Here is a 16,077-nt window from a genome sequence, read left to right as displayed (position 1 = left end):
GATGTAAAGTTGTGTGTAGGGGGAATGAGCATCTTGGATTCTTGAAATACAGTAATATAACAGCCAATTCTTGAAAGTGTGGGGAGTAGGGACACCCCAGAGACTGCACCCCTCCCACAGTCAAAAATGTATGTGTAACTTTTGACACCTACAGAACTTAACTACTAATAGTCTGCTGTTGATTGGAAGTCTTACTGATAATATAATGATTCACATACATTTTATAGATATATCTTTATATACTGTATCCTTATATAAAGTGAGCTTGAGAAAAGAAAATATTACTAATAAAATCATAAAGAAAAGAAAATGCATTTCAAGTGTATTTTTCTTACTCTATATTGTTTACAAGTTGAGTCCTTGGTCAGTATTTACATCAATATTATCTTATTTATGATACAACACACTGTAGATATTATATATCTTACTAACACTAGGTATCAAGAGTGAAAAGATAATGTGAAAAACAAATTTATATTTATTGACCAGTATAACAGTTCACGCACAGATAATGAGAAGCAGCAATATAATTGCTTCAGCATACCATAGTGTAATCAATATGGTTGTTTAGCCTATACACTAATGAACGAATCATTTTTTTCTTAATTTTTTTCCATATTTCTAGGCTTCATCATTCATCTGTGAGTTTTTCAAATTGTCACATGTATCCAAAAATAATTTCAATATATTTAGTGAAAAAAAGCATGTATGTTTGGACCCATGCAGTTCAAACCCATATTGCCCACAGGTGAATTATATTTCGCTCCACAAACACTGGTGCTAAAGAAAGTTAGCCTAACTCACTGCAAATGCCTATCATGTAAGGCCACAAGAAATTCTGATGGCAGGCAGGCACATTCCACTGCATGAGCCTTTCCCTCTGATGAATGTCAGTGAGTCCTTCATCCCCAAACAATGAATAGACACAAATACGTCTATAGATCATCTTTTTCCTAATTCTGCTTAGGAAAGCGAAGGAGTAAGAGTAAGGAGAGAGGGCAGGGAATGTTTTATGGGCTGTGGTGATATATAAATAGTCTTACTATTACTCTGTTTTACTCGTAGTTACAAGAAGACACAAGAAACTCTGAGTCATGCGGGGCAGAAGGCGACTGCGGCTTTCAGCAATGTCGGGACGGCCATCAGCAAGAAGTTTGGAGACATGAGGTACTGTGGGAAAGAACCAGGGGAGTGGTGCTAAGCCCTTGATTTTCCCAAGAAAGGGGAACATTGTTGATTTGCTGGTCTTTCTAATGTATTATCGTTGGGGGGATAGAAATTGTGTGACTGAGATAAATTTTTATATAGACCTTCCTTGACTTATAACCAGGTTGATGGGGGTTCTGTCTTATTTCTATGTAAGTTGAAGAAGCATTTTATACATCTAAGCTCAGCCTAGCCTTCCTTAAATATGCTCAGAACTCTTATATTAGCCCACAGTTGGGCAAAATCATTGATCACAAAGCTTATTTTACAATACAGTGTTGACTAGCTTATGTAATTTATTGTAATTTACTAAAAGTGAAAACCAGATAATTGTCTGGACTCTCACAATTAACATACACAGCTGAAAGCTGAAGGATGTTTGAAGCATTGAGCTACCATTAATTGCTGGATAATGGGGACATGCATCAAGCTCTCTTTTGATGTCACTCAAGAATAGCTGGTAGAATATGCTGTAGAGACACAGTGTTTACCCTCGTGACTGCTTGACTGACTGGGAGCTGTGGCTTCCAGAGAGATTATCATACTGCATGTCATTAGACCAGGAAAAGATAAGAACTCGAATTTTGATGTATGGTTTCTACTCTATGTGTAGCACTTTCACACCATTGTAAAGTTAAAAAAAATCATAAATTGAAACATCTTAAGTCAGGAACTATCTGTATTGGAACATTTTCTGCCTGAAGGTCAGCTAAGTGGGTCCCAAAGATGCCCTTTCCACTAGACCCGACCTACTAAAAGCAGAAAATAGAGGGTGCCTTTAATCAGTAGTAATGAGTAGAGATTTCAAAGGATGCAGCACATACTTAATCATTGTGATTTAAAGGATAATTTAAAATATGCATTCAATGATAAATTGTTCTAGATTTTTGTGCATATCAACTTACTATATATTTTTTCTATCTAAACACGTATATATTTTTATTCCCAAAAAGATGTCATATGACATACACTTCTAACAGTTTTTTTTTTTACTTTACTGCTATATTGTGAATATAGTAGTTATAACATATAATATGTTAATGTATATTTCTTAAGTCTTTATACCTTTATTTTTGATAATTGTATTACTCTTCCAGTGCATAGCTATAGCAAAACATTTAAACAAATCTCCTTGCACATTTTGGTTATTTTCAGCATTTCAATATTATATAAAATAGGATGAATATCAAGGTAAATTTTGAACAGATGTTCTCACTAGGCACTGGGAAAACAATGTAGTATTTTTTTTTTTACTTTTTATATTATATTATATAGTAAGAAATTATGTAGTTACTACTCATATTTTTTTACTTGCTTTTAATTTTTTTAATTGCCTATTTTTTTAATTGCCTATCATAATTTAATTTGAATTTGACTGATAATGCTTAATATTTTAAAAATAATTTTTGTTCTCTCTAGGAATCAAATTCATACTTTTAGCTTTCAAGTACATTTCAAACTTGTTCCTTAAAAAAAAAACTGCATATTATTTCACTGAATTCTTAAGCTATTGTTTTATCACCCTGAAGCTTTGATACTTAAAGGCAAATATCTATATCTTTATATTTCAGTTATTTTTGGCTTCAAGAACTGCTGGGTTGTCTCATATTTATGCACCAACTAGCATCATGGCATGAGGAGCTAAATAAGTTAGCTAAATAAGCGCATGTGCCTGAATCTGAGTACACTGTTTTATCTTTCATTTTTACTAATGCAATAGTGAAGTCATTGAAATTCTTCAGAAGCAGCATCTGAAGAACAGATAAATCAGTTGGATTAATATTTAACCATAATTATATTGTTATATTTGAGAAAATATACTTCATGTTAATAACATTTGTTCTTTACATACTTTGTTGGAGTCTTTCATTTGAATGCCAGGACCTCATAGTATTTAGAACAGTGTTTCTCCAACTTTAGTGGATCTTATAAACACCTCTGAAGTTTTTCCAAATGCATAATTCAGGTTCCACCTCTCTGAGATTATGCCCCAGCAGGTCAGGATAGGGCTTGGGAATCTGCATTTGTAACAAGTTCCTGCTTCAGTTGTTCAGATTATAAGGAGACCAGATCTAACTTACTTACACCCATATGTTCTCAGTTCTGAAATGGGATAAGTATATCAACCCTATCAGGTTATTATAAAAGTAGCAGAAAAGAGCCTGCTGTGAATTAAGTGTTCAATAAATGCAAGTTTTTAATCTTTACTAAGTAACTCTCTCAATTACAAATTGGCTCCAGATGAGGGAAAAGTCCATATGCAGGAGTGAACCATGTTTCATAGACTCTACTTGTTTCGTTTAGTAAACAAAGACTGTTTCACTTACGTATTTTATTGAAATATTTGTGTCCATACACATTGGGTATAATATCAAGATTGTGTTGACTGCATTTTCTCCTGTTTCAATGAAGCATTGTTTTAGTGTAATAGATAACCTAGTTTCCAAGCGGTCCAAACTTTTCATTATTTATTGCCTTATAGATTGGCCACAACAAAATTGCAAAATTTGTAGCTTCTTGTAGCTAAAAATACTGGATAAAAATTAGAGCCTCAAATATGGTCCTACAATATTTTGTACAGTTTGCAAAATTCAGAGCTATGTTTTTCTCAAGCTTTAATATCTAACGTTTGTTTATAAATGAGGATACATTCCTGTGAAAATTTTAAACTGTGTTAAACAAGTAATATATGTAAAAGTCATATTTGGAAATTGCTTAAGTTCAACTAGATTCACAAATGAGAAAAATTAGTTTGTCTTGATTTTTTATTAATAATATGTATTACAGATTTGCTAATTTGTAAACTGATAGTGAGCAATTTTTAAAATTTATTCCTATTGTACTTTTTACCATTTGGGATAAATCTCTGCAGTTATTTTTATTTAAATATAAAATATATTTTCTCTCTTTTATAACTGGAAAAGGAGAGTCTCACCCAGGTCCTTGGCAACATGAGTGAGGTTTTCACCTGCCGGTTCGCCTTCTGGGAGCCAAGAAACCTTTTTCCAGGACAAATCCCCAAAAGACCTGGACCTTTGAGTACCTCAAGACTAGATTAGAATGAGGAATGTGAGATGCAGCTAAAGAAAAGATTTATTAAAAAGCGATAGAGCAATAAAGAGAGCCTAGAGAGACCTCCTAAAACAGAGAGGCTCTTGGAGGTGCCAAGCTAGGCATCTATACAGGTTTTAACGCTGGCGTTTGAGCCCAGCATGATCCATATCTTGTTGCCAGTTGTGAGCACCAAAAAGTTAAAGCTAGGTGGTTGTGCAGGGCTGCAGACCTTTTGATGGGTGAATAATTCATAGAGAAACTGTGTCCACAGTGCCAGTCTGACCCAGTCTTCAACAGGTTAACTTAAGCTGCAAAGGCTGGGGAATGCACAGGCTGGGGACAAACTAGGAAAACAAAATATTATGGGCCAAAGACATTTATGGCATCTGGCCTCTGGGCCCAGAGTCAGATATATTTGACCTCGTGTTTACCAGGCTGATAAAAACAATGGAATCAGCAAAGTTCTGTCCTTGAGTCCTGTCTCTCTCTCTGTTCCTGAACGCTTTTATGAAAACACAGGACTTTCTTTCACAGATGTGATATCTTTAAGAAAAAGTATATTTAAATATATACTCATAAGTGTACACGTTATTAGAAAAATGTATGTTACAGAAAATAGACCACATTGCATATTAATTAATAATAAGTAGTTAAAATAATAATACAGATTGTGAAAACCTCACATTTGGAGCTTTTAATAATGGAACAAACAATATTATGTTAGGATTTATTTGTTTTGTAAAAATAAGTAATATTTCTCAGACTAAGATTTTCAGCCTGATTCCATTAACTCCTCTTGGCCCAGTCTCTGTCTCTTTCTCCATCTGTAAAGTACTATTGCTAATAGCTGCTTAACTAAAGTGTTTCCTGTGAACTTAAAATGAGGTCACATTTATGAAAGTACTCTGAAGAAACCCAAGCAGTTGTAATCATTATTATAATAATATTTGCGTCCTCTTGTAACTTCGCCATGAATTCGTTCAAACTGTGATCTCCTGGAGATGAAATGTTTGGAAGAGGCAGATCATCTTATTAGAGAGTCCAGCCATCTCTATCCAGGAATGTAATAGTTAGAAGCACAATTTAGATAACATATTGGTAATTCTTAAGAAAATTGTTAAGCACATAAAGATGTTAAAAAATGAATGTACTCAAAAAGAGTAATCAATGGACTTACTTCATCTTTGCTGTGGGGCGCTTGAATGGGCAAGCAGTCATGTCTTTGCATCCTGCTGTGCTAACTCTACTCCTGCTTTCTCTCTTGTGCCTCCTTGGCTGCAGGTCCCACTCCATAGGGTAAGCTCAGCCTTGGGGGAGGGCCCTGCTGCTCCCTGACCCCTCCCCTCCTTCCCAGAGACCATTTCTTTCACACAGTGGGTGTGTCTCAATGAAAAACCTAGATCTCTTTTCCGGATAGTGTTGGAGAGATGGGGCAGCTACAGTTTAGAGGGCTTCTAGTAGATCTGAATTTATTTACACACACATTCATTTCATTTCTGAAACATTTACCCCAATTTCACTGGCCGAACTGTCTCCTAGGAATCACTCCGGCCTACATTGACAGAATTGCTTTGGTTTGAAATAAGAAAAAGAGAGAAGTGGAAACTGAGAGTTGTATGTATTTCATAAAACATTGAGGAGAGTCAACATAATTTTTTTTTCTAGATTGCCATGTTTTTCTGAATTTCATGTGATTGTTCTTTTTACAGATGACTCCCCTTCAACTTTCTGTACTTTCTGAAGTTAAAGAGAGAAAGGTTAAAGAGAGAAAGGAAGTGTGTAATTGTCTGGTCCCAGGCCTCTGAATTAAGCCTCTTTTGAACTGGAACTTTATTATATACCTTTGGGGGGAATTTTTTTCTGAAGAAAAATATCTTGATAAGACTGATGAATTACTTTGAATAATTCTTGTTAAATATAATACCCCATGAAATATTCTGCCCATAGCTTCTGAATGTCTAGGGGAAGGCCACAGAACCCCTTAAGTTTCTTTGGCCTTTTTTTTTTTTGAGTTCTAGTGCAGCGTTCATGACCTCAGGGAGCACTAGCCCCTCAAAAGTAGGCCCAGTTTTGCTTCCACCCTCTGCCCAGCCTGATTCCTGAGTGGAACTTGCAGAGACATAACAGGCATTCAGTTAGAGGGAAGATGAGTCAGCTACTATAGGATTAATAGCATGAGAAGACTGAAGTTCTCAGCATCCTCAGAAATGTGTCTAGAACCTTGTACCAAAGGTTCTAGAATAGATGCAATAGTATCTGCTCCAAGTTAGACTCCATTGCAATCACCTGGCCTGTGTTTCCTTGACTGCTTCTTGTTATCTACATATATTCCTCTGTGGAGTTTCTCCTCAAGGGAACAGTTAGCTTTTACCTGCCTGACTCTATACCCTGGGCAGTGCCCTTTGCCCTGTATTGTCTTCCTGAACAGGAAATGGGAGTGGGGAGGAGGGTGGACCCCAGAATAAGTCCATTGGCTGCTGGGCTTACCTGGGGAAACCACAGCTTCTTCTTAGCTTTCTGGGAACCCACAGAGAGTAAAATAACATGCACCCACGAACCAGCTACTCTTCCTGTATACCTTGAAAGCTGACTATGGCCTGTCCTGCCCAACAAAAAGCAAATGTCATCCTGGTGGGGTGGGCAGGGAATGGTTCAGATAGTTAAAACTGCTATTTTAAAACTGTGATGGGAAGTTTCTCATGTACTTATATTGTGCTGTCTTCTTTTTTTTCCCCCTTAACTGCTTTTGCCCTGAAGCTACTCCATTCGCCATTCCATAAGTATGCCTGCTATGAGGTAATGTGTGCAAATTATTTTACATCATATTAATATAGAATGTATATAAAGTGCTATTGATGTTTGCTTCGTGAACTTTTTCCTCCTTTATATGAAAGGAAGTGCAATGGCCTACCTCACTGTCTTTTCTGATGGTCCTTGGGAGAAAAGGCTAGCAATTCCCAAGAGCTGTAGTGTAACGGGCCTGGGCTTTTGACAAGATGTGTTGGCTCAAATCCATTTTCTTCAAATTATGTCACCTGAGACAAGTTACCCAACCTATCCCAATCTCCACTCTCTTATCCATACACTGGGAGAAATAAGACCTACTTCACAGGGCTGTTGTGGCACATAGCCAAAATAATCTGTGTAGAGGACTTAGTACAGGATCCAGAATATCCCATGTACTCTTGCGAAGGTGGAGATACGCGTCTTATTTCAGCATAATTAAATACAACCCCAGGAGAAAGCTTATGTATGTATGTATGTATGAATGTATGTATTTATGTATTTCCTGTCTTTGTCTCATTTTACTTATTTTTTTTGTTAAGTTATATTTATTGAGGCAGTGTTGTAGAGGTTTACACCTCTACAAATATATGTTATTTCACCAAACCCACCACCAAAGACAGAATAAAAGACTAAGAGGACAACAGTTCTAGAAAAGACATTTTTAGAATTTCTTAAGGTAGATATTAAAATAGTGTCTGATAAACAATAAATATGTGATTAAAATTACTGGCCAGTTGAAAACTTCTGAGAACAATGTTCCCTGTCAAGTTGTATGGCTTAGTGATATGATAGGATAAGATTACACTGGTAGTGAATAGAGGAATAAGTGTTAGATTGGGAATCAGAAGATGCCGGTAATAGACCAGCTCTATCAAGAATGAACTTTGTTGCCTTGGAAAGGCACCTCAGTATTATCATTTTCATCATGTTTAAAATAAGAGGCTAGGAGCATAGTTACTGGTTGTGCCTTGTGCTCCCTAGAGCCCTCAGGCTGCTTTGGAGTGCCATGGTGGGGGCAGAGTGGAGGTACCAACCTAGGAGGCCCTTCTCCCTATAGTTAAAACTGTGCCTCTTCTACCTGCTTTGTATTGTATGTTGTTGGTGTGAATATGTCCTAGAGGAGGTTCAATTACCCTGTAGAGTTTGAGACCACTGAAGCCAAATTCCTTCTGTGTTCATTTGCAGTGCTAAAAGTTTGTGGTTGTATATGATGTGATTAAATATGAGTAAAGTTTCTCCCTGTTCTCCAACATGCATTCTAGTATAATTTAGTTTGAGGAATGTCTGTTTTATCTTGTCTGATGATGTCTCTTCTACACTGGGGTCATTTGGTTACTTTGGAAATTTAACCAGAATATTTTGATTTCCCTACATGGTGATAGAGAGCTTCAAGATTGCTTAGTCTGTGTTTGAATGACTTCCTCCCTCTAGCATGACACTCAAATTGAGCAGTGCAACTTATGACTCTGAGCTTCTTTACTTGTTAAATGTTACATCTGGGTGTCCAGAGAAGGCTTTGAAAAAATTAACATGGTTTTGTTGTGTGAACCAGGAATGCACCTAATGGCATGTACATCAATGAAGCCCTAATGAACAGAAGTTAAATTTTCATTTTGAAAAGGCATACTCATGTACTGTATGCTTATGATCCATTAGGCTGAGCCATCTCCCCATGGTGGTGCTATGTAACTGATGGATGATAAGCAGTCATGTAGGCAGGCTTGCCAAAATAAAGCCTTCAGTGGACGTCATGTGCTAATAAGTATATACGTTTGTCATTCCAATATAACTTCACTAATATTTCATCATGAAACAGAGGTATTATGGAGAATTCCTAGGGAGTTGACTCATGTTTGAGTCATATACAAGATGTGATGCTGTTCTTGAATGCTTTGAACTCACTGTTGTTGAGTCATATAGTCTAATGCGAATGCACATCTGGTCATCTGGAGCCTGTGTGTCAGGAGACAATCCCACAGTCAAATTCACTCAAAAACTATTCTCTATGCTAGTTTCTCTTGCTAGTGTTAGAGCCGTGTTTCATCCCACAACCTACAATGAAGCCCATATTTATTTGTGACTTGTTCATTGTGTTAAATAATCTGTGTTCCATCTTGTTATATTAAGCAGTAGATACTTCATTTGGTGCATTTTCTATATTGAATTTGGCCACATGGTATTTTGAATTAATGACCTCATTATCAGTAAAAACATCACCAAGTCCAACTAAAGAAACAGGATCTCAACTAAAAAATGTATCATTTTTAGCTCATTCTCCTGTATGAAGTTTCTGTAGGCCATTCATCACTTTATTTCTTCTGCACTCAAGAGAGATTAACAAAATATTTATCAAATATTGTCACATTCAGTTAAATTATTTAACCTGAAATAGTGGTAATTGTTGTTGCTGACATGGATACAAGATTTAAGATACGTTTTTAGTTCAGATCCTGTTTCTTTTGTTGGACTTGGTGATATTTTCAATGGCAATGATGTCATTAATTCAAAATGCCATATGGCCAAATTCAATATAGAAAATGCACCAAATGAAGTGTCTACTACTTAATATAATAAGATGGAACATAGATTACTTAATACAATGAATAAGTCACAAATAAAATGCCAATGGACTGCAAAGCTTCTGTCTGCTAAGAGAACAAATAGTTACAGCCTTCTTGGAGAAGGAAAAACACTCATTACATGATCACAAATCAGACAAATAATGGGTATATTTAAACTTAAATAATGATAACATTGACTTTCAGAAATGCCACCTCATGGAGGTTAACAAAACGATCACTTTTTAAGGCATGGAGAAGAAAAAACTTCTGAACCCTTTTGTCCTTGTGCTATTTCTGTATTGCCTCACACTCACTGAAAGAAGTGACTTTAAAATTCCAACTGGGAAAGTCAAATGAGATATTCTTCAGGTAGACTTTCCACTGATTATCAAAAAGTGTGAGTTGGAAAGAAGAGTGTTGTGATTTAAAAAAACAATTAATTAGTAAAAGAAAAATTAAGTTATCACTTCTCTGACTCATTGGAAATGATTTACAATGCACTGTAGTATTACTGCCATACCCTTGCCAAGTGTTTTATTACTTATTCTGTAGTTGAGTATTTTACGTTGTAAAATTCTATGTGAAGTTGAGGTTTCTGGGTCTTACCTAGCAGAAGTGAAATGTATTTTAAAAACATGCTTGGAGTAGGTGGCAGATCAATAGCTAACTCTGATGCAGAGGTGATATTTACAAATAAGAGCAGAAAACCAGACAGCGTGGTTGCTAAGAAGTAGGTCTTTGGAGCTGACCTCTCTTTTTCTATTTTAGGAATTCTCCTACTTTCAAATCTTTTGAGGAGAGGGTTGAGACAACTGTCACAAGCCTCAAGGTACAGATGAAGTGATTTTGTGTCATTGGGTCTTTAAATCAGGACAGCTTAGTCATCCCTGTGGTTAGTACAAAGGCAGGATCCCCAGCATTCCCTGCAGCCAAAAAGCAAATCTTGCAGTTAGTCCTTTTCTTCACATATCAATCTATAAATAAAACCAGTATTGAATAGTGTTGTATCCTCACAGAGTTGTTTGTGTAAGTCATTTAGTTAGAACTCTTAATACTCTCCCTCCCAAAGCCAATTTGTGAGAAGGGATTGTGGACAGGACAAAGGGTATGTGAGTTCTGAATTAAGAGTGTAAATAAAAGCTTACACTCTTGAAGCTCTCCAGTTTGGAAATAGACTAACAAAATGAGTGTGGCTCTATGTTATCCTGCTATCCGCTACCCTTCAGTTACCTACACTTGCTTACTTAATTTCCCAAGCTTAGCAAGATTACCTGAGGGAAAATAAAACCAAGTCACAAAATGCATTGTTTTGTAAAAATGCATTGATCCCTGATTATAAACCGAAATGTGCTTTAAATGGTAGGTGCTAAAAAATTAATTGGATGTATTGTTTGAGCATGGATAAATCAGTCTACAGAGGAAAAAAAGAGCAACAATAATGTCTAAGTCTTAATATGCATAGAACTTTCAAAATCAAGAACTGCTAAGCTTACTTTTTTAAAGGTACTGCCTTAAATAATGACAATTTTATGTGATATCATTATCATTATTCTGCATACAATCTATTTCCTATTTCCCTATTACTGGGAAAAATAAGAATACATATGACCTTTAACCAGGAGACAGGCACATGCTGTGTGTCTAGCTGCAGCTCATCCCCTATTGGTCATGAGCTTCCTGATAAGGACTGTGAGGGCATACATTCTTCCTTACTCGATGTTCTAGATGCTCTGATTGATTTTGACCTGGAGGGCCCATTCCCCTTAGAGGAGGGTCTTCATGTAGTCTTCTACTTTATTGGGCTTGTGATTAGGTGTCTAAGACCAAAGAGGAAATGATTACTCAGCATTTGCCTGGCCTTCTTTGGCTTCATTAACCAGTAGCTTCTATTGTGCAATTTCATTACCCTCCTTGACGTCATCACTTAAAGTGTACAGGGACCAGTCGACGCCATTAAATTGCTCCCATTTGTAGGAAAAACTTTTGATAGGGAGGAACATGCAGCGTTGCAGACATATCTCTTGCTGAACTGTCTAGTAATGAAACAAAAAGGTCAAAGGAATCTAGCAGTCAATTTCTCAACATTTGGTTCTCAGCCTTAGACAAAACAAGGAGAGATCCTGTTGCTTGTTCGACAAGTTCTAATGTAGGAGAAGTTGTACTTTTTAAGTTTTCTTTAGAAGAAGGAGATATGAAGAAGCAAAAGAACAATGAAGAACAAATATTATCATTTGCTTTTAGGAAACACTGGTAAGCTTACAGCTCACATGTGATTTCAGTGCTTTATCCACATTTTCAGCCTCTCGCTTTTCTTAGCTTATCTGCAGATTAAATACTATCCAATGTCAAGATCTCCTGAAAATGGATTCAATGTCTGCATGATTGTGTATGGGTCTAACAAGACTCACATGATTGTGTATGGGTCTAACAAGACTCACAAGACTCACTTCACCTCCTCTGTCATGGTCAATGCCTGGTTTCTCTTTTTTCTGTCTACCCAGGCAATCGATAATAGCAAGTAATTATACTTTGTGTGAGACCTCCCACTTCCTCAATAATTACAAATTACTGATTCCTTTTATCCTCTTCAGACTAAATAATAGATATTCAACCTGTCATGTATTTTCTGCAGATTTACTTTCTAAATCTCCAAATTTTCTAGAACTTCTATTGTGAATCTAGACTTTTTTTCTGAGGAAATGACTCATAAATCAGCAAATATGAGTGAAATTCCTTGCAATCTATTGTGCTGTATTTCCATGCACCTTTATGACGTTAAGCTTGATTTTTAAAACACCACTTGAATAGAATCATGTTCAATTATTTGTGTTCTATTAGAAATAACATTCTGCTAGGAGCTAAGGTTCATTCCTGCCACCTTCTCACACAATCTGTCACATACCATGTGGCATTTGTACCCAATCAGTTGCTCTTCCTTTATAACTGATTCTGTAGATGGTTTGCTTTATGATGGAACATTCTCCAGTTCATTGTAATCATTTAAAATCTAGTCCTTTCTTGTAATACATCAATGTATTGCTTGATGGCATCTCAACTGAAATCACCTATACACTCGATGAGCACACTTATGGCATCTAAAACAAACAAGCAGACCCAGGACCAGCTCCTGTGAAACCACATTTGGTACATTTTCCCATCCTCCAGTCATTCAAGAGTAAGTACATTCCTTTCAACTGTTCTGCACCCAGGTCTCAAGCAGACCATATTCTAAGAGCACTTACTTTTTGATGACTATATTATATGCCCTAAATTAAAACCTTAAAAAAATGTGAGATATATTATACTTACTGTATCTATATGTCCTTTCAACCAGCTATTTTGTTATACAAGATAGGAAGCCCAAATCAGTAATTTAATTAAGTTTTTGTGCAGAAGCGATTATAGTTTTGGGGACAAAGTGACAGATTCTTGGATAAAAAACCTGTTGTGAAGAGAAGGGTTCTGGAGAGGTTTATTACTTATGTCTTTGCTTTGGCAGGTCCTTACGTAAAGTACTGTTGTGTAGTCATTAAACCCACGTAGTTAGAAAACCTCTTTATTCCACTCTCCTCTTTGCCAAATTGCTTTATTTCAAAATACTTCCCTTGTTCTCAATTATTCTATTTTGATTTGAGAAAATCTAGGGCTAGAAGAGAAGAATGAAACAAAACTCAGAAGAAAATGTCAGTAACTGATATTCACCTGATTCAAACATCTGTGTGATTTCTATTGTAAAAAAGAATGGGAATTTAAAAAAAAAAAAAAAGTGAGGAGGAGGGAATGGGAAGCAGTAATAGAGTATATGTTACAGTCAATTAATCTTATTTCCCCAGGAAAAAAATAAGCATAGTGAAAAACACATAATTGAAAACAATCACCCCTTCTTCCCAGTGCTAAGATGACAGAGTTGGGGAGGAATCAATTACTCTGGAAGAGATTTGCCAACTAAGGTTTGGGGGCTAATTCCAGCTGGTCACCCTTTTCTGAATGGCTAGTAGGCTAAGGAGAGCTTTTAAATTTGTTTAATGGCTGAAAAAAGTCAAAGGGAGAATTATATTTTGTGACATGTAGACATTACATAAAATTACATTTTAGTGTCAATACATAGTGTTTTGGGAACACAAACGATGCTTACGCACTATAGCTGCTTTCTATAGTGATTGATTTGAGTATTTGTGACAGAGATTATGTGGTTCCCAAATCTAAACTATTACTAACTGACCCATTTCACAACGAGTTTTCTGATCTGGAGCTGAGTGCAAAAAATTCAACTTTGTAACTGAATTTAAAGAGGCAAAGAGGGATTTTAGTGACAACTGGAGAAAAGTGTGTGTGTGTTTTGCAATGAATGAACTGCTGTTAAACCCTGGCTAAGTTTTTTAAAGGGCAAATGAGGCAGGGAGAGGATAAATGGTCTAGTAAGAGTGATGCTTCTGTTAGCAATCACTTTGGAGACAGTGAAGCATAAAAAGCAATTTGGGAATCACAACATAGATATATTCTATACCTTCTTTTTCCTCAAAAATGTTTTTTCATATTGTTAATGGTTAAATTAAGGCCAGTTTGAGCATTTACATTAAGCATTTTGGACCACTACATATTCTTTCTGTATTTTTCAAAATACATCACCATATTTCTTGATTATAGATTGATTTCCCCATGATTCTATTTGTTACCAGTAACAAGAACACTAAAAAGGAGACCCGGTAAAGTATTGTCACTTTGCATTTTAAGGCATATTAGTCCTATAAAGACAACTGTCTAGAAAGATGTGAAGTGACAGTGCTTAAGATTTGGTTTGGGATCTCCAGCTCTCAAAGCCAAGACCAGAAATAATGCTAAATTGGTCCTCTCTGCCTTTTTCAGGAAACATTTATCAGAAGGCAAGGTTGTTTTGCTAAATCTCAAGTAGTAAACCTAAATTGAAGTCACCTGAACATGTCCATACATTGGTAAAATTGAGGGATTTTATCTAAAATTAGTTCTCCATTGATTAAATTGGTTTTCTGAGTGAATGGGTAGATGGAGCTGATCCGTGGCTTTATATATGGCCCTGGAGGACTTGAGAATCTTAGCTGGAGAGGAGACAATTGTACCAAAACTTTGCAGAACTTTCCCAGAACCCAAGTATGAACGCCTCCTAGCACTCTGCTAAAGGAAACAACTTCTCTCCATCCTTTTCATCCCTTTAAGAAACAACTGATTTCCGAACTTGAAAGTAATCAAGCTTTCGGCTTTTTTGTGAAAACACTGCAAAACTGCAAAATAATATTAAATGACTATTTTATTTATTGTGTCTCTACCGGTTTCAGACGAAAGTAGGCGGGACGAACCCGGGCGGAGGCAGCTTTGAAGAGGTGCTCAGCTCCACAGCGCAGGCCAGTGCGCAGAGTACAGCGGCTGCCAGGCGCCCCGAAGAGGAACTGCAGTGCTAGGGTCGCGGGGTGGGGGCCCCCACCGCCCAGCTTGCCCCGCCCTGCTCCCCGATGTAAAGACCAAATTCCTCCTGGGAAGGATTCAGGCCTTGACCTTGTTCTTATGCCCTCTCCACAGTTTAATACAATAATTTCCATTTGCATTTGTGTTAATCATGGGCCACTTGACCATCACACTTCAATATTTCTATTAGCATATTTAAAATATCCTCAGCTTCAGAACACAGAGGGTCAAATCCCTGCCTTCATGTAATTAATTTCCAAACACGAAAGCTATTAATTTTGCTTTAATTTCTGCTTGGACTCCTTTATAATATGCATGTCTTCAAAGGCTGAGTGAACCCCACTTTCAGTTCAGCCGATCTAGGGGACTGGGGCTCTTTCTGCTGTCTCTGGCAATGGGATGACTGCAAATTTCATCTAACTGCTTGTGTTCTCCCTCACTTGTATCAATTATGTTTGTTTACTTAAACAATTAAAATAACTGATTTTAATGACGACTCTGGATTCTTTTTTTTTTTAATGAGACTTTTGAACAGCTTTTATTTTTTTAAAGATTTATTTATTTATTTATACAAGCACTGGGTACAGTCAGAAGGGCAAGGAGGGTGAGAGAATTCACCAGAGCCAGAGCAGGGAGCAGAGCAGGCAGAAGGACCGAAGTACACTGCTGAGGGGAGCAGCGGGTGGCAGGAGAGGTCTGCGCGCCATGTGGGACCCTCCTCCGGTGGCCGGAGAGCAGCCAGACATCGAACCAGCGCTGCAGAGGCTGACGTGCAGCTTCGCAAGTCAGCGCTCAACCGCTGTACCACCGGGGAAGCCCTACTCTGGATTCTTAATTTTGTCTTAAAGGGTGATAGCCATGATTCTGCAGATGCCATTTTAAATCAACTTCTGCTGCTCTGGTGAAAATGAGAAAGTTTTTGTAATTATAGTCCCAAGTTACCTTAGGGTGCCGAAACAATCTCCAATTCTGAAATCCCTCTCTAGTCTACATAGACTAGTATTTAACCTAAGGAAGAGATATCGCAATA

At 36.9% G+C, this 16,077-nt stretch overlaps 1 protein-coding gene across 3 annotated transcripts in view; it reads left to right on the top strand.

The window, feature by feature from the left end:
* The window catches only part of TPD52L1 (TPD52 like 1), a gene marked incomplete at its 3' end in the record, with an annotated part of 35,301 nt that extends 20,258 nt beyond the window's left edge, over positions 1–15,043 (top strand). Inside the window, exons 3-7 of one of the 3 annotated variants that reach the window (XM_084229070.1) lie at positions 1,066–1,167; positions 5,542–5,556; positions 7,018–7,056; positions 10,377–10,437; positions 14,921–15,043. In XM_084229070.1, coding sequence (XP_084085196.1) covers positions 1,066–1,167; positions 5,542–5,556; positions 7,018–7,056; positions 10,377–10,437; positions 14,921–15,043 — 340 coding nt within the window. Of the gene's footprint in view, positions 1–1,065; positions 1,168–5,541; positions 5,557–7,017; positions 7,061–10,376; positions 10,438–14,920 lie in introns of those variants that run through there. The other 2 variants (XM_084229071.1, XM_084229072.1) reach the window with 2 other exon arrangements.
* Between the last annotated feature and the right edge of the window lie 1,034 nt (positions 15,044–16,077).

This window comes from Talpa europaea, assembly GCF_964194135.1.
Source record: "Talpa europaea genome assembly, chromosome: 2".
NCBI classification, from domain to species: domain Eukaryota; kingdom Metazoa; phylum Chordata; class Mammalia; order Eulipotyphla; family Talpidae; genus Talpa; species Talpa europaea.
This window is presented reverse-complemented; position numbering and strand designations above follow the sequence as displayed.